Genomic DNA, 22,228 nt, shown 5'->3' with positions numbered 1-22,228 from the left:
AGGATGAGAGGTGGAACCTACAAACACTTCCCCCTGGGCAGTGCTAAGCAAATTTAAAGACTGGAATTGGTCCCTGTAAAGTGGAAGAAGGGAGAGGAAGGGACATAAAAAAAGGACTTTAAAAGATGATGAACTTCCTGTGCAAGAGGTCTTCATCCTGAATTTGGGGGTTGGAGGATCTTCTCCTTCCAGACTTCACCTTAGAACTTTGGTCTTTGGCTTCACTTGGACCTGGGACTCTGGCTCTTAGACTGCTTGTGGTACGACTGTTCCTGGATCTCCTCCCTTTGGAACTTGGGCCTGGTGAGTGAAAAGCTGGCCTTCCTGACCTTCCTTTCCTGGCTTCTGGAAACATTAGTTTCATAGAGGCCTCCCCTTCTTGGAGGAGGCCACATGGGTTGAACCCTTACTTAATTCACCACCAAGTCCTCCAGCTGAGGGGTTAACTAGCCCTGCTCGGATTGAGCTGGGGACCAGAGCAACATTTAGGGTGATAAGCTAGACTTCTTACTCAACCCTCTTTTACATTTCTCTACTTTCACTCTCTCCACCTTTTTTGTAAATAAAAGCTGCTAAAAGTCATTTTGACTTGGGCTGTATTGATTTTAAAATCAGCAACCACAATATTATCTTAGAATTCTCATATATTTAGTCCAACCTCTAAGTTTAATTCCTTACAGAATATATAAAACTTATGGTGAAAAAATCATTTAAGACTTGCAATGTATAATGATTTCAGATTTGAATTATTAGACTTTCCAAAAATGCTTGTCAAATTGAATTTGAGAATTACAAAAAATGAGTATAAAGTATATAAGAATTTGATATCAACTTATTAAAGATGTGATGTAATATGAAGAAGATTTTGTATAATCTAAAAATTGGGAAGACATATGAAAATGTAAAATTATTACTTTAAAACATGTACTATTGGGGGCAGCTGGGTAGCTCAGATTGAGAGCCAGGCCTAGAGAAGGGAGGTCCTGGGTTCAAATCTGGTCTCAGACACTTCCCAGCTGTGTGACCTTGAGTAAGTCACTTAACCCCCATTGCCTAGCCCTTACCACTCTTCTGCCTTGGAACCAACACACAGTATTGATTCCAAGACAGAAGGTGAGGATTTAAAAACAACAACAACAAAAAGCATGTTCTATTATATTAAGCAATAGCTAAAAATATAATTAACATTAGGATTTCAAAAATTGGGAATATAAAAGTGATATATGCATTCGGAATTTGGCGTATTACAAGTGGGAAATTTAAACAGCATTGTACTTGATTGGGGTACAAAAATTAAAAATATGTACAATGTATAAGGAGAAATCCATGATCTAAAGATTAACACATGATTTGTTAAAATGTAATTATGTGTAAGAGCAGCCACCTGTAAAACACAGACTCGGAGAAGTACGGTGACCACTGAGGCACGTAAATGCTCAAGAGACTTGTGCCAAGTCAAGCTCTGTAAAGTGTAAAAATGAACAAAAAGTTCATATCAACCTTGTGACATCTCTAATATTGTTCCAAAAAGGCAGGTTTCCCTAATTCGCCACAATTGAGATGCAATTTTAAAATAAAAACTGCAGATGTTACTAATAAATGGTAAAAATGTAAAACATCAAAACGAACTGGATTAAATGTAAAAAATGGTTTAAAGTAAACATTTTAGGTTCCCTTATGAGAATGAAAAGGAAATATAGAAAAAAAGAGTTAACACAAAGAAAAAACTGTTCAGAAATTTCCTAAAGTGATCTAAAATTTCAAAAATCTCCCAAACTACCATTTTATTAAATTTCAAAGTTAGAAAATGATGAAACATCTCATACAAAAATTTGGTTCCTTTTAAGTGATTATCTTTATTCCAAAACAATATCACAAAAAGCAAAAATTAACATCGATTGTGGCAACTTAAAGCGAAGTTTTAAAGGGGAACCTGGGTGGCTCAGTGGATTGAGAGCCAGAGAGACGGGAGGTTCAAATCTGACCTCAGACACTTCCTAGCTGTGTGACCCTGGGCAAGTCACTTGACCCCCATTGCCTAGCCCTTACCACTCTTCTGCCTTAGAGCCAATATACAGTATTGATTCCAAGATGGAAGATGAGGGTTTAAAAAAAATTAAAAAAAACTAAGCTTTAAGAAACTAAGTCTTAGTCAAATAATGCCTACAGTGTTGATTGTCTGACCATCTGAGAAAACTGGAATTGAGATCAAAATGTAAAAATTAAAGATATTAAGGAAAAACAAAGTTCAAATACTATTCATCTCTTATTGTGAAATGCCATTCAAGATGAACATGCATTAACATATAATTTGTGAAAGAGTAATTGTGTATTAAAATGATGTATCCAGCTCTATTGTAAAGAGAATGTATTTCTCAGCTGAATTGGATAAGGATAAAGGTGATGGGCAAACAGTGTCAATAGATAATGTGTTTGATTAGAAAAATGCGGCCAGCCCGGAAATCATGCAGAATTTAGAATCAAGATTGTTGATTGCAAACAATTAAATGACAAGTTCATGAACCCCTTCCCCACCATCAATTTAAACTGTAAGCAGCCTCATTGAACCTGGATAGGGGACGGAAACTAATACTGCAACATAGGCAGTCACAAGTATTGGATTTTTGATCTGTGTGACCCTGGGCAAGTCACTTCACACCTGTGAATTTCAAAACTACTCAACCCTATTCAGACCATTCTTTAGAAGATGGGATTTAGCTATTTCCTGATCAATAACAATAGAGATACTTGGAATAACAGAATCAGATCTTGAAAACTACAATCTCCACCCTACCCAGGGTAACAAGATCAGGAAGGGCTGCAGCAAAACTCAAGATTTAATTATTTGAGAATATGGCCTTGACCAGACATGTGCAAAAAGGACAGACCTCTGGGCAGTCCTAGGTTAAGCTAGAACCACCATTGGCACAGGTGAGACACAGGAAGTGAGGTAGAGGACAGCTCAGGAGTTCTGGGGACTTCCTGGGTGGAGGGAGAGAGGTTGTTGGAGCCTGGTGCTTGGAGTGGAGGAGCCCACAGACTGTTCTCCATTTTGGTCACGTGAGTGATAGGGACTGATCTCTTTTCTTTGCCTCAGCTATCCAGGGCCTTGGGCCTTTGGCTCAGCTTAAGCAGAGTGGGTATTTAAGCCCTATTTCCTTCTCTCACTTTTCCCTCTCTCTCTCTTTCCCTCTAATACTTTTCTTCCTCCTGTTTGTAATTAAAACACCATAAAAAGGTTGACTGCTGACTTGAGTTTTCATTTAGGAATTACATAGCTGAATTCCTTGGTGACCTTAAATTAACATATATCACTCTTTTAAAGTGATTTCCATATTACACACCCCTTGCCTATTCTTCTGCCTTGGAACCAGTACCCAGTATTGGCTCCAAGATGGAAAGTGAGGATTTATAGTAAAAATAAAAAATAAAAAAGAAGGCTACAAGCCACGATGAAAGTGGAAGGAGAATTGTTTCATGACTTTCTGTGCACAGAGAAGAACGAGACGCAACAGAGCATGGATTGACTCTTTGCTACCTTTTGGCCTGACCATTAACAGGAAGAAAACAGCTTCCCCACCAGCCAGCATCGCACCATCCATTCACGGAAGCACCAGCTAGAGGGAGGGAAGATATGGCGAATGCCTCGGAAAAGTCCACATAGAGGATGAAGCAGATGTGCATGGCCAGAACTAGAGCAATGTAGGGGAGGCTCCAAAAGGAAGTGCAGGTGAGAAGAGATGTTGGGCTGCCCACCAAGCTGGAGATCTACAGAGCCGTCTGCTGAGCTCCAAGTTGTCTGCCCATGAAGCCTGGGCAGTCCAGGAGAGTCACGCCAGCCAATGGAATTGCTTCCGCTTCAATCGTCTCAGGGACATTCTGAAGATCACCAGATGAGCCACGTTCCCAAACCAGTGCAGAGAGCGACTCTGATGGACCAGCCACATCGTTTAAATGCCAAATGTACATTTGCCGAAAAGACTGCTTTAAGCAAGACTCACAGAAGGTTAGCAGAAGAAGCGATACACTTCAGCGTAGATGGCAAGACATGGAAGACATGGCCCGGGATTGGCCAGCATGCTATGCCCGCTTCAGAAAAGGCTCTAGGAGTAAATCAGAATTGCAGCAGCTCAAAAGAAACACGAGATGTACAAATCTAGAGACTTTCCTTTTCGTGTGTTCATTCAGGCTATTGGTGCCCGGCCTATGGTGGAGCTTCCCAAGACCAGTCGCAGTTGGACATTGACTCCAATATAGGGATGCCATTTTGGCCCTCTTTGAAGGAAAACAACCAACCAGCTGGTGTGTGTGTGTGTGTGTGTGTGTGTGTGTGTGTGTGTGTGTGTGTGTGTATGTGTGTGTGTGCAGATCTATTTTTGCTATCATTGTTGATCTAAGGGAAGAACATTTCCAGTGACTGTAGGGGGGAATGTAGGGGAGAAAGGACCAATGAATGGCTCTAGAAGTAGGATCTTGGGAGGAGTCAGGAGAGTGTGAAGGACCATTCCAAATATTGTTAACTACTCCAACATCTATAAAGGTTGGAGAGAAGGACTCTTGGATGCATTGCTCACATGTAAAGAGAGCATCTTCTGTTGAGACTGATTGACTCTGTCCTATCGTATGCATTGAAGATAATAATCCATTGACAAGCAGATGCCTTTTTTTAACACATTGAATTCCTGAATTTTTTTCTTCTCTTTTTTCTTTTTCCTTAATTTTATTATTGCTTTTCTTTTATTTTGATTAGAATATTTGATTTTTCCCTTTTCTCATTTCTTGTACTTCAGGTACATACAATCAATATAAATTTTTATTCTATAATAATATAAGTTTTTATATATGTATATACTTGCTATAATATTAATGCATACCCAAACCATTTTAGACTGTGGGAACCTTCCATTTATTGATAATTGTTATGGAACTGTGATTAATGTTTCTGTCTGATTCTAGGAAACGGGATCAAAAAGGAGCACAGACTTAACCTGAATAGTGCCAAAAGAGCACACAGGTCAAAAAAAAAGAAGAAAGAAACCAATCCAGGTAGGATTGATACACTTATAAGCCAATACAAAGGACTTGAACACAGTGTGAGACTCGAGGTTGCGACGCTTGACATGTGCTAAAACATAGGCCTTCCATGTATCCACACTCTTTGTGAAAATACAGACAAGTACCAAAGTTTGGCTATAATCCTGGCTCCCTCTATCCCTGAGAATGAAGGTAAAATCAGACCAGGGAATGACACTTCCCTATCAAAATAAAATTCTAGTTCCTTTTCTTCTTATAGTATGGCAACTTCCTGTAGTCTTGGCTGCAAATGGGTAAGTGAAATATTACTGCATTCTGTCCTACAGACTTGTGGGATAGAAATTACTTTAAATTGGACCTGTAAAAGGGCCTATTATGAATTTATTCTTGCTTACTCAACATTTTATATACATAGATTTTGGTATTTTATTCTGATTTTGAAATTTTTTTCTCTTTTTCTCCCAAAAGTTTAACTTTCTTCCATTTTTTCCTTATGCTTTTGGTTTTGTTTTTTCTCTTCTTTTTAATAATCGACTCATACACCCCATAACTCAAACATTGCATCCTGAGCTGAACTGAATTTTTTAACACCCACTTCAGGGGGGATTGTATTTTAATAAAAATCCAAGATTTTGAAATTTTTGTTTGAAAAAGATCTTTAAGGAAAAAGCTTCCTAACTCCTAAATCCAGAGAACGAATTGTTGCAGAAAGATGCCAGAAAACCTACACTACATCAAGAAGATCAAGAATGAACTTTGGGTGTGGTTAATTGAACATTTATGTGAATGTATACTCCTATGCCAAAAGGAAACTGCCCCCCAATTGGTTTTTGTCAATGAGTTCAGCAAACATTGGTTTGATGTCTGTCTTTCTTCTATTTCCCTCTTTATCTAACTATTGTAACTTGTAATTTTCCCTTAGAAATCGAATATTGTATACATCTGTAGTTAGAAGTGCTTTAGGACTACGAAATGATTATGTTAAATGATCAGTGGAGACTAGTCTCCCAATGATCATCAGGGGGGATTGTGAAGATTGGATTTAGCTATCTCCTGATTTGTAACAATGAAGATGCTTAGTCTAACAAAATCAGGGATGTCTTGGGAAGTTTGCATTATTCCACCCTTCTTTGTCTAACAAAATCGGAAATGTTTGTAACCATGCTTGAAGATTGAATGTTTAGGAGGATGGCCTTTGATAGAGAAATTGACAAATCAGAAACAGCTGACAGACCCCTGGGCTGTCCTAAGTCAAGCTTCAGCTATGATTGGTGCAGAGGAGATGCAGGAAAGGGAGGTAGAATTGTCTAGAGTTGTTTTTGTTTTTGTTTTTGTTTTTTTTTGTGGGGCTTCCTCTCATCTGGCTCTTTTTCCCTGGAGATGTGGCTCTGGCTGGCAGTGTGCTAAGTGTTCTGACATCTTGGCATGGTGGCAGCTAATCGTCTGGGTTTTGGCGGTGAGTTTGCCCTTGAGCTAATTCAGGTTCAGGCATATCTTGGCTGAGCCCTCGTGGAGTTCAGGCTGATTCCTTCCTCCTTTACTCTCCAAAACCTTATCTTCCTAAAGCCTCTAATCTTCCCCCCTGGCGGAGAAATCCTTCTCCCTTCTTCTTAATTTCTTTCCACTATATTAATTAAATCACCACAAATTTCCAGCTGTCTTGGGTATTTTATTTGGGATATCCCATGGCGACAAATAACTAATATAGTTTAGGTCACAACGCTAAATTTATCCTTTACAAGAGAATGAGTGCAATGACCCAGGTCAAGGGGTTAACCTTTGTGAGGAGTAAGGTCATTCCCTTATGAAACCAGAAGAAGAAAATGGTGGTGAAGCATTACTTCGGCTTCTCGTTAGGTCCTGGACTCCAGGGGTGGGAAGAAGTATACACTGACAGGCCTGGCCCAAAAGTTGACTGACGTGGCTTGAATTACTTATGACAAAGGAAGGCATTATTGATGGGGGTATGAAGGATTCCCTTGGAAGTGGCTTTAATACAAGAGAAAGATTTTTAAAAAGGCAAGAAAAAGATGTGGGTATAACATTATGCTTGGATGAATGGAATGTGAGAGCTAAACAATGGGCTGGGTGCCTTTATCTCTATAAAGGAGGCAGAGGGTGCTTCCCCCAATCTCAGAAGCCTGGGAGTGGAGGGAGGAACAGGCTGGAGTCTTCCTCATCGTGAAGGAGCTGGGCAGGTATGCCCTACTGTGTTGTCGCACCTCATGGTGAACGATCTGGGCACACGCCACCTTCCCCCTTTAGAGTGTAAGCTCCTTGAGGGCACACCCTGCTTCCTTTTTGGTTCTTGGGTGCCTGAGCACCTCAAGCAGTACTTGATATACTGTGAGTCCGTAATAGATCCTTTTCAATTGAATTGACAGAAAGTGAAAAAAGCCATTGCTGACCCTGTATGTATGTCAAAATAAGGTCAGCATGATTCAAACATAAAGGGGGCTATTGTAAGCCAGTTAGGGGAGCATGGAAGGGTTTATCTGGCAGATCTCTGGAAAAGGGGACAATTTAGGACCAAACAAGAGAGAGAGCATGACAGGACATAAAATGGATAATTTTGATTATATTAAAAATATTTTTGCACAAAATCAATGCAATCAAGATTAGAAGGAAAATAGAAAACTGGGGAAGGGGGCCTTTATAGAAAGCATCTAACAAAGGCCACATTTCTCAAATACATAAAGAACTGAGTCAAATTTAGAAAAACACAAGTCAGTTCTCAATTGATAAGTGGTTAAAGGATATGAACAGGCAGTTTTCAGATGAATAAATCAAAGCTATCTATAGTCATATGAAAAAATGCTCCATATCTCTATTGTTTAGAGAAATGTACATTAAAACAACCCTGGGGAACTGCCTCACACCTGTCAGATTGGTTTAATATGTCAAAAAAGGAAAATGACAAATGCTGGCAGGGATGTGGGAAAATAGGGACAGTAATGCATTGTTGGTGGAGTTGTGATCTGAGCCAACCATTCTGGGAGGCAATTTGGAACCACACCCAATGGGCTCTAAAACTGTGCATAACCTTTGATCCAGCAATGCCTCTGCTTGGTCTGCATACCAAAAAGATAAAAACAAAAAGGAGGAAGGCCTATTTGTACAAAAATATTTCTAGTAGCTCTCTTTTGTGGTGGCAAAGATTTGGATATTAAAGGGATGTCCATAAATTGGGAAATGGTTGAACAAGTTGTGGTATATGACAGTGGTGGAATATTGTGTTATAAGAAATGATAAACAAAATTATTTCAGAAAAACCTGGGAAGATTGATATGAAGTGATGCAAAGTGAAGTAAGCAGAACCCGGAGAACATGCACATGGTAACAGCAATAGGGTAGGGCAGTAGGACAATCAACTGTGAAAATGGTTTAGTTATTCTCAAGCACTCAGTCACGTAAGACAGCTCCAAAGGACTCGTAATAAAAACACCATCCATCACCAGAGAAAGCCCTGCAGGCTTCTGAAAGCATACCAAAGCAGACCATTTTCCATTTTATTTTCTTCTTTAGTGATATGCGTCTTCTTCCACAACATGAAGAATCTGGAAATGGGTACTACATGATCACACATGTATAACCTACATCAAATGACTTACCTTCTAGGGGTAGGAGGGAATGGATTTGGAATTAGGAATGTGAGGAAGTGAATGTTTAAAAATTGATTCTACATGTAATTGGAGAGAAAAAAAATATTACTGGAAAAGAAAAGATGGCTTATGCCCAGGGGCTGGGGGTAGGAAGCAAACAGGACCTCCAAGATAAAGAGCCCTTTGGCCTATTTTTCTCCCCATAGAAACTTTCAGGAAATGGAAGCAAGCTCACCAGCCCATCTAAATGTCACCAAAGATGCCGATGGCAGACAGAGCTCCATCCCCATCCCCCAGAGGAATTAGAAAGAAGACACGTATCTTTTATTGGAATCACCACTGTATTATTTCTTAAATGGGAGTTTTTATTACTGAAATATATCTTCTTTCTCAACCATGAAAAGTCACAAATGCGCTGAACAGGCCATGGAGAACCATGACTTCCAAGGAAACAGCCCACTGCTATTAAATAAACTTGGTGTCTTGGAACAAAGTCAAGAAGAAGATTGCTGCTTTCATAAACCCCTTTGGCTTTAAACACAGTGCCAGGACCAGGACGGGGCAGGATGGCCTGCTGGTCCTCATCGGGCCCACAGATGCCCATCCTGCCTTTATTAGTCTGAGATTCTCCTCGCTGCTCTGCCCCGAGGCTCGTAGAGACAGACGCCGGGGCTTTGGGTTCAAGTCTGAAGTTTTGAAGGAGAGCGCCTTGAGGCCCCTCAAGGTTTCTAGCATCTACTCTAAGCCCCATGGGCCCTGATCCCCAGAGACAAGTCCAGGTGAGAGTCCACAGATGGTGTGAGCAAGTGGGCACCGTGGTGGACCTTGTGGGGGATGTCCATCCCCAGCCACAGGCACCCACGTCTAGCTACAGAACATGGAGACCAGAAGCCTGGAAAGCGTCTCCCTCTCCAGCCTCGGACAATGACGAGGAAGCAAGATTTCTGAGCAATCTGGATTCAAGGCAGAGCGTGCGGGCCAGGCCTCTGAGGGACCCCATGACCCGGCCACTGTATTTCTAAGGAAAATGTAAACTTTAAATATTCTGATAAACATCACAGTGGAGAACAATGACCAGTCCAGGTGTGTGACTGCAGGCTCGGGGCCGGGAGGGGGGTACGGGCAGGTGGGGGCCTCCACACCCCCCAGCTTCCTCCTGGGGTTGGTTCTGGAGGGCGGGGGGAGGGGCTGATAGTCCTGAAATGTTCTCTTTCTGGTCATCCCAGGCCGGCCCCAAGACCCACAGCTAGAGTACCCTCGACACGTTGGTGCTGCTCATGTCCGTGCTGCTCCCATCCTCGGTGTTGGCCCTGGCCTGAAGCATGGCCGCCTGGATCCGGAAGTGAGTCCTGGACTCCATGGAATAGTTCTTGTAGTTTTGTCTAGGACCAAGCAGAGAACGAGGCGGGTCAAGGGCGCTGGCCCGGGCCTGGGGCAAAGCGAGGGGAGCTGCCAGGGCGGAACGAGGGCCCACTGTGGGCCAGTCTTCTACCTCCACCTCCTTCTGCCCCCCCCCCCCAATCCTGGGCATTCCCGCAGCTTCCCGTCAGGTTTGGGGAAATGACTGGCTCAAGTGAAAGAAGCCCCCTTCCTGCCTCGGGGACAGGCCAGAGAGCAGAGACCGGGTCAGGCTGGAGTCAGGAACACCTTCAGGAAGAGGCCTTAGAGGTGACCCACCTGAAGGTCCCGGCCCTCCTCCGCCTGGCCCAGGCCTGCTGCCTTCCCCGAGGGGAACCGAGGCCGGACCAGCCACACCGGCCACAACGCACACCACCGCCCACTTGGGAGTGAGTCAAGAGGAAGCAGGATGCCAGCGAAGGCATTTATGAGGGATTGCCAAAGAGGATGCCGGCGTGGCCTGAACACCTGGGGCAGTGCAGCTTCCTCTTTTCTGATGCTCAGATGCAGAGAATCCAGGCAGAGGGAAGAGAGGGTGGCTCAGGAGGGCCTGGGGTGCCTCTCCTCCTGGCTGACTCTTCACCACCCCCTTTGGGGTTTTCTTGGTAAAGATAATGAAGTTGTTTGCCACCATCTCGGGCTCATGTGTCAGATGAAGAAACTGAGGCAAACAGGATAAAGTGACTTGCCCAGGGTCACACAGGCGGACGAGTCTTCCTGACTCCAGGCTCCGCACTCTCCCCAAGAACCTGGTGAGGCTTGGCCGCAGGTAAATCTCGTCCCTAAAAGGCCTCTTTACTCTGAGCCCAGAGGAGAGGAGGGAGAGGCAAGCCACAGCAATTCCCAGAGATCCAACACAAGGGGGCGCTGTGGGGGCGGCGCGCGCCAGGCTGCAGCAGGGCGGGAGCCACCCTGATAAAGAGAGGCTCGTGCACACCCGGGCAGCGCGGCTAGCTACACTGAAGGCCAAGACCCGGAGCCGGCATTAGAATGTAGGACAGCAGAGAAGCAGGCCTGCAGTGGAGGCCCCGGCGGGATCTGCCCTCGAGCGCGGAGAAAGGGCTGCTTAGCTAGTCGGCAGAGAAAGGGAGCTGGCACCGGGGGAGGGGTGGAAGGAGAGAGGATAGTCTAGCTAGTCTAGTCGGAGAGGGATGGAGCGCAGCCCCGCCTCCCCGGAGCCCATGCGCCCATGCGCGTGGCCTTCCGCTCTTCCGGGCTCTGGTTGGTCAATTTGGCGCCTCAGAGGCCCCTCCCGGCTGAGATCCTGGGATTCTGAGGTTCTGATTTTAAGGCGCGCCCCCAGCCCTGCCACTCCCTGTTCTAGGCCCCTCCCCATCCGACACGCCCTGTTCTGGGCCCCACCCATGACACGCCCATTCTAGGCCCCTCCCTATCCGGCACGCCCTGTTCTGGCCCCTCCCGTGACACGCCCTGTCCTAAGCCCCTCCCCCTCTGGCACGCCCTGTTCTGGGCTCCCCTCTCAGTGGTTCCCTCTGAAGGCCCTTCGGGCCAGCTTCTCTCTTACTTGGCCATTTCCAGGTTCTTGAGGGCCTCCTCGGTCCTGCCCTGCTCCAGGCACAGCAGGGAGATCTCCAGCAGCGCGTTGGGGATCAGGTAATGGTCGTACTTGATCTTCTTCTCACTGCAGCCAGGAAGAGGGAAGTGATGAGAAGCCGCGGGAGCCGCGTCCTTCCTGCTCCGACCCTGGGCTGGGAGCATCCTCCTGCCTGGGCATCCGTCCTGGGCCTGCTCCCAGCCCGGGGTCCGAGCAGGATCCTCTCCCTGCACAGGCTGGACCTCTTCCGGGAAGCCTGCCCGGATCTCTCTCCCCCTCAGGAGCGCTGGGCTGTGCCAGGGCCGGGATGACTGGTCTGGCCCCCCTCCTGCCCAGCCTGGCACTGACCATTGGCTGACCCTGGAGGGCAAAGGAGGGGCCGTGGCCAGTGCTGGGGGTCTTGGCCAGGCTCCCTGCTGCCTCCCCCTCTCTGGCCGACCCCAGAGCTGCCCTGGGCCTCCGGAGCCTCTCTAGGCTCTGCTTGTCATTCAATGCCTTTCCTACCTTTCCAGACGTCTCCCACCTCACTCCCTGGCACCCACCTTTGATCCGGGGAGGCTGGCCTCCATCTCTTGCCTCAGAGCATTTGCCCTGGCGGTGCCCCAAGCCCGAAACCCTGTCCTTCATCCCCCTCCTGGGGAAGGCAGGAGCTGCACGCCTGAGGCCTTTGGCTAAAACCTCACCTGCAAGATGCCCCTTTCCCACACTAGTGCCTCAGTTTCCCCACCTGTAAAAGGAGGGGTTGGCCTAGGGGTCACTCCTCAGGTCCAATAGGCAGGGCTCCAGGTCACCCAGGGGCACGATTTGAACCCAGACCTTTAGCCTGCACACCCAGGGCTCTCTCCACTGTGCCAAGGCCCCGCCCCCCACCTGGCGTAGATGAACTGGAAGTTGTCCTCGGCCTCCATGGCCCGGCCCAGGTGCTTCAGACACAGGCCTTGCAGCAGCTTCACCACGCACAGGTCGTCCACCAAGAACTCGTTGGCTGAAAACACGAGGCCCGTCAGCGGCCCACCAAAGGGCCAGGCCTCGGGCTCGGGGCCTGACGGGGGCGCCCCTTCCCCCTTCCTCTTAGAATCCGCCCTGGGTGGGGTCCGAGGCAGAAGAAGGGCTGTGCGGGGAGGGGCGGGTACGTGACTTGCCCAGGGTCACTCGGCCGGGAAGTCGGGCCGTCCGTTCTTCCTCTCCCAGCCCGTGGGCCCGCCTCCTGCTGCTTCTCCCACGGTCTCCGGGCATTTCCCCGGCTGGCACAGCCTCCTCTCCGGCTCCCTCCCTCCCGAACTAGAGCTCCCAGGCCAGGCACACGGCCCAACAGTTACCACTTTTGACCACCAGATGGCGCCCGCCCGGGAGCCGCGAGCTCCGGGCTCTGGGGGGAGTGGCCCGGGCCGGTCACCTGCTGCCTTCTCCAGGGTGTCCTGGGCCTGCAGCAGGATCTCCAGCATGCCCTGCGTCAGCTGGTGCTGCTTCCCGATCACCGCGTAGCCGTTCCAGATGTACATCATCTCCTGCGGAGGGACCCAGGAGTCGGCCCGTGGCCCGCCCCCTCCCGCCCTTCTCGCCCCTCAGCTGGCCTCAGTCTCCTCCCCTGCGGAATGTCCTCGGGCTCAGCCCCTGCGCCCCCCCCCCCCCCCCCCAGGACCGCCAGGCTGGCGAGGACAGAGGGAAGCGCCCATCCGCCCAGGAGCCCCATCCCGGGGCCTAATCCGATATTGATGGCCGTGGCCCTCCGGGGCTCCCCGGGAGCCTGCGCTCTGCAGACCCCGAATGTGGGCGGCGGGGCTTGGGGTGCTTAAAGCAGAGCAAATCCGAGCCGGGAGGGGGCGCTGGCAGCATAGGCTGCGGGAGGTGGGCTATCCCCATTTTACAGTCGAGGAAACCGAGGCAGACTTCGGCGTCACGTGCCTTGCCCAGGACCGCATAGCTCCGTCTGAAGCTGGACTAGAACTCAGGGCCCGCTGACTGAGGGGGAGTGTGCTGAGAAGCCGTGGAGGGCACCCGGTCTAAAGCTCAGGGAGACCCTGCGGCCCCGCGTCCCGACAGCCCTCCTACCAGAGCCGGCACGGGCAGCGGCGTGGGGTTCGGGTTCTGGTACCGCCGAGACTTCCGGATAGCAAACTTCTCGGTGGGCAGCGACTTGCCGGCGATCTTGAGCTTCAGGCCCGGCACGGCTCTGCCAAGGAGAGAAGACCGGGGTGGGGATGAGGCTCCGAGGGGGCATCCTGGGGCCACTCGGCAGCCACTAGTTGGAGAGCCCTGGAGGGGGGCTTCCTGGAGGAGGAGGATTTTAGCAGGGACGAAAGAAGGCCGGCTGGTCCCTGGGCAGAGCAGAGAAGGGAGAACATTCCAGACAGGAGGATGCCAGAGACGGAGCGTCTCCTCGGTGGGGCAGCCGGGGCGCCCCGAGAGGCCCAGGCCTAGAAACGAGCTGTGTGACCCTGGTCAAGTCACTTAGCCCCCCTGCCCAGCCCCGTGGCCTTGGAACCGATCCACAGCCGGAAGGTGGGGTTTAAAGGCATAGCGGCAGGTGTCGGGCCCCGCAGAGCTTTCCCATTGGCCCGGGCGGTTTCGGGGCCCCTCCCCCACCCCGTCCTCATCCTGGCGGTCACCCTGGGCGAGCGGCCGAGGGGCCCGCAGCCCGGACGGACGGACGGACGGAGGCCGGCGGGGCTGGCGCCAGCTCCTTCGGAGGGAGCCGTTTGGGCAGAAGCGGGGCCCCCGCGGCGGTGGACCGAGAGAGGAGGGAGCCGGGGGAGGGGGAGGTCTGGAGGATGCCGGAGCGGGGAGGGGAGGAGGAGATGAGGGCGAGGGGCGGGGACGAGGTGGGCCGCGCTCTGCCCGGCCTCTCGGGGCTACTTTCGCTCTCCGTCCGGCGCTCCCAGCCCCTAGAGCAGCGCCAGGCACCACAGGGAGTGAGCTCCCCGTCACCCGAAGTCTCCAAGCAATGGCTCAGCGTGGCCCCAGGGGGCTTCCCGCTTGGGTCCGCGGGGTCGGAAGGGTCTGGAGCGCCTGCACCCCGCACGCCGGGCTGGGGCGGGGGCCGGTTCCAGTCCTCACCGGAACAGCTCGATCTCGTCGTCCCCGAAGGGCTTGTAGTCGCCCTCTGCGAACATGCTGAGGTAGGCGGCTTTCATGTAGATGTAGGTGGCCTGGGAGGAGGGAGAGACTCGTTGGGGCCCCACAGGCCGCCCCCTCCTCCGGGGAGCCCGCCCTGATCCTTCTCCAGGCTTCCCACAGCCATGGGGCCCTTTAAGCAGCCTTCCTCTGGGGGAGCTTCCTGAGGGCCAGGCCCGGCCAGGAGCTCCTCTCCCGGCATTGAAGCTGGCCCCATCCTCCCCTTCTCTGGCCTCTGGTCCCAGCCTCAGCTTCCAGGAGAAGCCCCGGGTGACCCCCAAAGTCTGAACCCCCCAAATCGCCCCCTCCTCATACCATTCTGAGGCAGAGGATGGAGGCCCCCTCAGGACGGCCTGGGGGAGGGGTTGGGCACCCCCTAAAACCACCTGAAAGCAGGCCCAATGGGAAGAGGCCAGGTTTGAACCCTGGAAGGCCTGGCTGCGTCTCCCCCCCCCCAACGACCCCACCCGCCTCCCTGGTGGGCCTCAGTTGGCTCATCTGTCCGGTGAAGGCGGGGTTGGGCCCTGGACCGCTGGGGCCTCTGCTGGAGGCTGGCCGGGAGGGAGGCTGGGGGGGGTCCTGCTCAGGGAAATTCTCCTTCCTGGGGGGGGTCCTGAGGGCTGATCTTCCTCCACATTAATTTGCTGTAAATCAGGCCTGAGCAGCCTCCCCCCCCCCCCCAGCCATCTGAGCTGAGCCCTTCCCGTTACAGATGAGGAAACTGAGGCCAGGGGAGGGCCCCACCCCATCCACACAGGCGGGAATCCTGGGCTCAGACCCTTTGCCTTGAGCCCCTCCTCTCCTGCAGGAGCCTGGACTGAGCCTCCCCCAGAGGCCTGCAACCTGGGGCAGGAGGCAGGGAGGGCCTGGTGGTAGACCCAGCTCCACCCTGGGGCAAGCGACTGCCTCAGTTTCCCTCACTGGGGATTGGGGAGAAGGAACCTTGCTCCTCGGGAGACAGAAGAGCCTTCTCAAGTCTTGGGGTCACCAGGCACAATCCACGAGGATGCCGAGAGCCCAGCCAGAACGGGACCCTCCTACATGGGCACAAGGTGGCCGGGGAAGGAGCGCAGCCCCAAGCTTCCTGCCGAGGGGACTCCGCGCCTCTGAAGCCCCCCTTCCAGCGCTGAAAGTCCAGCTTGGAAGATTCTGGAGGCTGACCCCGAGGCCTACGCTAGCATTCTAAGCCTGTTGGGCTTGGCTGAGGCTACCCTGCGGTGCCTTAAGACTGTCTCTAGTTCCTTGTTTAGTTCAAACTAATAAAAAACCCATGCTGGTGGTGGACCTTGTGGGCCACTGGAACCCCCAGAGCTTTCTCATGAGAACTATTGTCTGGCCACAGAGGACTAAGGGGTTGCCTCAGGCTCAGGTGCAGGCCCAGCAGGAGCACCTCCCCACCCCCCACCCCCAGGCCTCACCTTGGACCAGGAGTTCTCTTTGCTGAGCAGGTCTGCGTAGAAGTAGGCCATTTTCCACTGGCATTTGTAGGTGAAGCACCACATGAGCTCCCAGTAGCACATATGGTGGAACTGCTTCCAGTGCTGCTGGGCCTCACAGCATTCCTCAAAGCGCTGGATGGCCTGTGGGGGACAGGAGTGCCCTTGTGGGGACTCAGAGCCTCCCTCTGGCCTTCAGCTGCTTCCTCGGTGTTCCTCTCCTCCCCTCCTCCCTGAGGGCTCCCCTCTCCTCCCCTCCTCCCCTCCCCACGGGTCCTTCTGGAGCGTCGCCTGGCCAGAGCTCATGTTCTGCTGCATTGTGAGGTGTCAGGAAAAAGGAAAGACAGCCCATGAGGTGGAAACTGGCTAGTCCTAGTTCTTCCACTAAAGACTCTGGGCCTGTTTTCTCATCTACAGAATGGGTACGTGAAGGCAGGAGGGGAAAAGACTGAATGAAATCGCTAAGGGGTAAGAGGAGGTGCCTGAGCCAGTGGGGGGACTCTTGTAGAGCTTCTGCTTCCTCCTGAAGGAGAATGATTTCTGCACTGAAAATGGATGATATGGAGAAGGGGAGCCTAAGACGGAGAAGGGTCTCTGAAGTCATGGAGACGGGCAGGTGCCCCAGTTTTCAGAGGAAGGAGGCCTGCAAGCCCAGGGCAGGGAGGATGCCAGAGCATAATGGTCGAGGGATGGTCGGAGCATTTAGAAAGGAAGCTGCGATCACTAGGAACCAGGAAGGCTCATTTTCTTGTATGGCAGTCGCTGGCGGTTGGGGGAGGCTGTTGTCGTCTTAAGCGACAGATCTCAGAGAGGCTTTTGGTCATTCCCCTGCTGTCCCTCTGGTGGACAAGGCAGAGGCACATGGGCAAGAGGACAGGCCAGCTGGGTGACCAGAGGCAGAACAGTTCAGTGGGAACAGTGCCCCAACAAGGATGCACCGAGGGCGGAATAGCAGGTGGCCACCTTAGGTAGCTGTGGGGGGATGGAGCAGCAGGCCACACAGGACTCCCAGCACCCAGGTCTTGGGGGCCGCTCAGATCCTTGATCCCTGGGTGACCTCTGGTCAGTTTCTTCACTTTTCTGTCCTTCAGTGCCCCCACCTGTAACTGAGGCTAATGTTCTGGCTCTGCCTCTTAGCCTGTCTAAGAGATGGTGATTTGGGAAACGTCAAAACACCCCAGACAGCACTAAGGCCTTGGGCCCTTGTCTGAATCATTATTGGGGGGCTCATCATCACAAGCTGGGGCTGAAGTCTCGGGAGTAGCCACTGCCTCCTGAGTCCCTCCATTCTCTTGGGGCCTTCAAGGCCGCTTCTTCCATCTACTCTTTCCAGGCAATCAGGTCTCCATGTGGCTGCATGCACAGAGACTGGACCTTCTCCCCTATGGGAGACTGGGCCCTTCCTTTGGTCCAGTGTGGGGCTTCCCTTCTGAGGCCTTTGGGGACTGACTGTCCATTCTGGCTCAGGAGGGGCCCCTCCCCCAGACACAGTGTGGTGAAGGACTCAGTTACCATCTCAGGCAACAATAATAACCTCTCAGCCTCCATTTACTAATCTGTAAAATAATAGCTATTGTTTCTATATCCTTTACTCTTAGTAAAGTGCTTTTTCATTCTTTATCCCATTTGATCCTCATGTCCTACAATTATCCCCATTTTACAGATGAGGAAACTGAGGCACAGAGAAATTAAGTCACTTGCTCAGATTGGCTCTTCTAATAAGTGTCTCCTGACTGACTCTAGAGCTCTGTTCACTAGACCTCCCCAGCTGCCCTCATGGTCCCTTTCACATCTAAATCGACAGCCCGAGGATCCCGAGGACGTCAGCTACTCACCGTGTCAATGTGGCCTTTGATGGCTTCGATCCGGCCAGCAAAGAAGAGGAAGATGGCTCCCTGCAAAACAAGCGACCCCTGGGACACGGGTGACCGGGGGCTGGATTCCCCAGGAAAGCTCCCTCCCTCCTCCGCTCTCTGACAGCTGGCCCGGCTCCTTTTACTTGACCCCAGAAGGAGGACTTGAGGAGTTCAGATCTCCTGTGCCTTGTAGGGAGGTAGTGAGTTCCCCATCCCTGGTGGTGTTCAAACAAAGCCTTTGGCCTCTCCTTAGGGAAGAACCAGAGGCCTTCATGCCCCAGGCAGGACGTGGGCCCTGGCCTCTGAGGGCACCAAGGGAAGGGCAGGGCCTGTGGCCCAGGGGAAGGCAGCTTACTTTGGGGTAGCGTTTCAGGTAAGGCTGGAGGAGCTTCTCAGCTTCTTCAATGTTGACGTTCCCCGTGCCTTTCGTGGTCCCGAGGGAGAGAAGGGTTCAGGGTCAGACAGGAGCACCGTTCTGCACTGCCCCTGCCCCCACCCCCACCCCACGGTGGCTGGGAGCCTGAGGACCCAGCCCAGGACTAGGGGAGGAGGGTCCTGGGTCCGAGGGCAGGGCCAGCCCCGGGCACCCTGCAGTCAAAGGCCACCCTGCCAATGGGGGCTCACAGGGCCGTCCCGTTGGCTTAGCCTGGCACAGCAGCCACCCAGCGCAGTGAGCCGCCCGGCACAGGAGGACCCAGCGCAGCACCCTCCTCTCTAAAGCTGAGGCAGTGCCTGCAGGCCTGGCGGTGCTGACTGTGGGGAGGCTTGGACCCCGGAGGGTCTCGGGGGCCGTTGTCCTCGGCCCCCTTCTGCCTTCCCGGGGGCCCCGCGGTGACCGGGTGCCTCTCTGGCCCCGGCCCAGCCTCCCAGGCTTCCTGGTTCGGGTCCCAACAGAGAGCCTTCGGGAGCCCCGGGCTCCTCGCAGCGCGGGTGACGTCTCAGTGAAGCCCCGCGTCTCCCGCATGGGCGACTCTTCTATGATCTCATGTACGCGCCTGGAGGCTGAGGCCCCGAGCTCAGAGGAACCCGAAGCTTCCGTCTTGGGCGTGTATTTTGGCTCCTCGCCTCCAAACACAAAGAGAGGCCTTGTGGGACGTCTGGTCAGGTCTTTCACTTTACATCTGAGGAAACTGAGGCTCGGAGAGTTTGGGGGACTCCAAGGCCGTGGCCACAAGCCACAGAGACAAGCCTGGAACCCGCATCTTCTCCCCGGCACCCAGGACAGGGCCGTCCGTGCTCTGGCGGCTTGTCCCATTCGGAGAACGGTGGGGTCGCTCTCCCAGCTTGCCCTGCTCTCACCGAGGAATGCCCTCCCTGGTAGATGGCTGCCAGGTGGCCCCGGGCTCATCACCCCGGACTGAGAGTCAGGCTTCCCCTCCTCTGCCTGATGAACCGAATGAATCTGTCTAAGGGTCTGCCTCGGCCTCCCCCTGATCCCGGCCTGGAGGGAGCTGAGGGCCGCCCGGGCGCATCTTACCCAGGACGAAGCTGAGGAAGGTGTGGTAGCAGAGCAGCAGCATGGTACAGAGCACGGCCCGGAAATTGTGCACGGAAGCCCCCTCCTCCAGCTGCAGCAGCCCATAATCCTGAGCAGGGGGAGAGCGGAGCTGGAGCCCGGGGAGGCCGAGGAGCTCGCCGCACCCCCTGGGGAAGGGACCCCCGAGGAGCCCAGGAGGGCAGGGGAAGAAGGAAGGCTCCCAGCAGCCCACATCCGGCCGGGCTCAAGGGCAAACACCACAGAGAGGCGGCTGTCTCAGAGCCAGGGCATACCTGGCAGAGGCAGAGAGAGGAGGAAGAGACAGACGAGACAAGGGAAGGGAAGGAGTGATGGAGACGCAGGACGAGGGGAATTGGAAAATGGGGACAAAGAGAAGCACAATAAAGGAGGAAGGACATGAAAAAGAAGAAAGGAGAGAGCAAGAAATCCTCCAGACCAAGAGAAGGGCAAGACCAAAGGGAGGCAGCTGAGAGCTGGGGGAGAAAAGAATGGGGAGAACAAAAGGCCTCGAGGCCACCTAGCGGTTCCTCTTCCAGGCCTCAGAGCTCCCCAGCTTTTAGTCTTCTGGCTTGTAAGGGGGGGGGAGCCCAAGGAAGGGGGGGGCTCCTTTCTGAAGCCCAGGTGGAAGACATCCAGGCTTTTCCTCTTAAAAAATACCAAAGAACAAGAATCGGGGAAGTCCCAGGTCAGCTCCTTCCCTGAAGCTCTGCTCTGACTGCGCCCCCCCAGTCAGAAACCAGGTCACGTCACCAGGCAGGAGACCCCACAGGGTGGGGGGGGGCTCCCTTTCATCAATGGAGCATTTGCTCTTTAGGGGCTTGGAGCTAAGCGAGTTGTTCTAGCAGGGCTGTACCCTGCAGAATGCCAGGCAGTCAGAGACTTGAAGGCAGCAGGGCAGACCCTTTACCTTGTTTCCAGAGAACCCCACGAATTCCAGCAGCCGTAGAATCCTGGCAGGAAGCATGGACAGTGTCTGAGGGGTGGGAACACAGGTGAGCAGGGGTGGGAGAGGGAGGTTCCTCCGTGCTTCTCTGTCCCAGAGCTGCATGTCCCCCTCTTCCCCCAGACGGAAGCCCCCCCATGGCTGGACGGGGGAGAGTGCCCCAAGCAACCATGGTGGTCACTGTCTCTAAGACGAACTGAATGGGCCCAGTGCAGCTGTTGGGGAGCCAGGAGCCAGGCTCACCCATCCAAGGAACCCACTGTCACCCTGGGAGGAGGGCCAGGACATGGTAGGAGGGGAACGCAGGGCCCAGACAACCCTGGGGGGCTAGAAGGAGGGGAAGAGGCAGGAGAGACTGGGCTGGAGTGGCCAGATCCAGAGCAATGGCTGACAGAGACAGGCAGCCAATTCTAAATCATTCCCCCCAAAAATCATTTGCTCTGTCCAGGGCCTTCTGCCTCTCTTGGGTTTTCAAATGTGTTCCCCACTGAGCCGTTCCTCACGAGGGCACGGGAGGACCTTGAGGCCCAGAGGTGGGCAGTGACCACTCTCCCCCAGGCCCTATCGGGAATTAATAGCCGAGCCGGGAAGAGAGGCCCGTGAGGCCCCATGGCAGGTGGGGAGGTGGGTGGAGTGATGAGAGGGGTCCCCCCTCTGCCTGCCCCTTCACTACTCCCAGCACCCTCAGTCTAGAGATCGACCATTAGGGATTTGTATCAATCAGACATTTGTGCCAGGCCCTGGCCAAGCTCTGCTGGAGTTAGTGTTCCCTCTCCTGGCAGCTGGTCCTCTACAAACTTCCCTCAGAGGTGCTCCCAGGCCCCTGTAAGGGGGGCCAGTGAACAAGTGAGGGAGAAAGTCAAGCTGGGACCCCCCAGACCCCTCCCACTCTCCCCCTGCCTCCAGGCTGGGCTTGAATGAGGGCTGAGGAGTCAGAACCCACCTCAGCCACTACTAGCTGTGTGACCCTAGACAAGTCCCCCCTCCCTGGGCTTTGGACCAGGAAGGTGCTCAGTCATTGTTGTGTCCTTGGGCAGCACAGACCATTCCTGGGACAAGTGGCCCAAAACTGATGAAGAAATAGCCCCTCAGCCACTAATTCACATGAATTGGGTACTAAGAACGGTTGTTTCTTTCTCTGCTGGCAAGGGGCCACAAGGCGTTTGCACCCTCAAAAGCCTTGTTTGCCTTACCCTAGTTCTGTGATGGCAAACCTATGGCACGCCTTTGGCACGCAGAGCCCTCTCTGTAGGCAAACAGGGACACAGGCAGAGCTGCTCCCCTTCCCCTCTCCATCCTACCTCCCCACCCTCTGCCCAGCAGCCCAATGGGAGAACTCAGGCCATTCCCCTCCCATTCTCCCTCCCTGTCTAGGGTAAGGTGGTAGGGGTGAGGCAACACTGAGTCTGGGGATGGGGGCAGGGAGGGGCACAGCATACAGTACCTAAAAGGTTCATAATCACCACCCTAGTGACTGTGGGCAAGAGCCCCCCAGAGCATCTCTGAGCTCCCCAAAGCATGGCAGAGGCTCTGTACCTTCTTGGGCCCTTCCTAAACACTCCCACCTGGAAGTCTTGTCAACCCAGTGAGAGGAAATGCTAGACTCTGAGAGCAAGCATAGAACATGAGACCCAGGAAGCCCCAAGGGGCATGTCTAGGTCCCCATCCTTCCATTCTGTAGATGGGGAAACTGAGGTCCAGAGATGGGGATAAACCTTACCCTCCTTCTGCTCAGGTCTGGGCACTTAAGGGGGACCCCACAATGACCAATGACTCATGGATGGGGAAGGGA

At 52.6% G+C, this 22,228-nt stretch overlaps 1 protein-coding gene and 1 long non-coding RNA gene across 3 annotated transcripts in view; one reads left to right on the top strand and one right to left on the bottom strand.

Moving 5' to 3' along the window:
- Positions 1 to 8,980: 8,980 nt before the first annotated feature.
- TTC39A (tetratricopeptide repeat domain 39A) overlaps positions 8,981 to 22,228 on the bottom strand; it is a 64,746-nt gene continuing 51,498 nt past the window's right edge. For both annotated transcript variants that reach the window (XM_056815166.1, XM_056815165.1), the window contains exons 8-18: positions 20,401 to 20,466; positions 19,473 to 19,581; positions 18,351 to 18,418; positions 17,975 to 18,034; positions 16,122 to 16,283; positions 14,647 to 14,738; positions 13,642 to 13,762; positions 12,986 to 13,097; positions 12,460 to 12,574; positions 11,560 to 11,676; positions 8,981 to 10,018 (exon numbers count right to left, since the gene is read on the bottom strand). In XM_056815166.1, the coding sequence (XP_056671144.1) occupies positions 9,883 to 10,018; positions 11,560 to 11,676; positions 12,460 to 12,574; positions 12,986 to 13,097; positions 13,642 to 13,762; positions 14,647 to 14,738; positions 16,122 to 16,283; positions 17,975 to 18,034; positions 18,351 to 18,418; positions 19,473 to 19,581; positions 20,401 to 20,466 (1,158 nt within the window). In that variant the 3' untranslated portion in view covers positions 8,981 to 9,882. The remainder of the gene's footprint in view (positions 10,019 to 11,559; positions 11,677 to 12,459; positions 12,575 to 12,985; positions 13,098 to 13,641; positions 13,763 to 14,646; positions 14,739 to 16,121; positions 16,284 to 17,974; positions 18,035 to 18,350; positions 18,419 to 19,472; positions 19,582 to 20,400; positions 20,467 to 22,228) is intronic.
- On the top strand, positions 13,761 to 16,011 carry LOC130457056 (uncharacterized). The gene is made up of 2 exons (XR_008916043.1): positions 13,761 to 14,708; positions 15,416 to 16,011. It is a non-coding gene; the product is annotated as an uncharacterized LOC130457056 (long non-coding RNA).

Source organism: Monodelphis domestica, chromosome 2 (genome assembly GCF_027887165.1).
Source record: "Monodelphis domestica isolate mMonDom1 chromosome 2, mMonDom1.pri, whole genome shotgun sequence".
NCBI lineage: Eukaryota > Metazoa > Chordata > Mammalia > Didelphimorphia > Didelphidae > Monodelphis > Monodelphis domestica.
The sequence above is the reverse complement of the archived record's forward strand: the minus strand, read 5'-3'. Positions and strand labels throughout refer to the sequence as shown.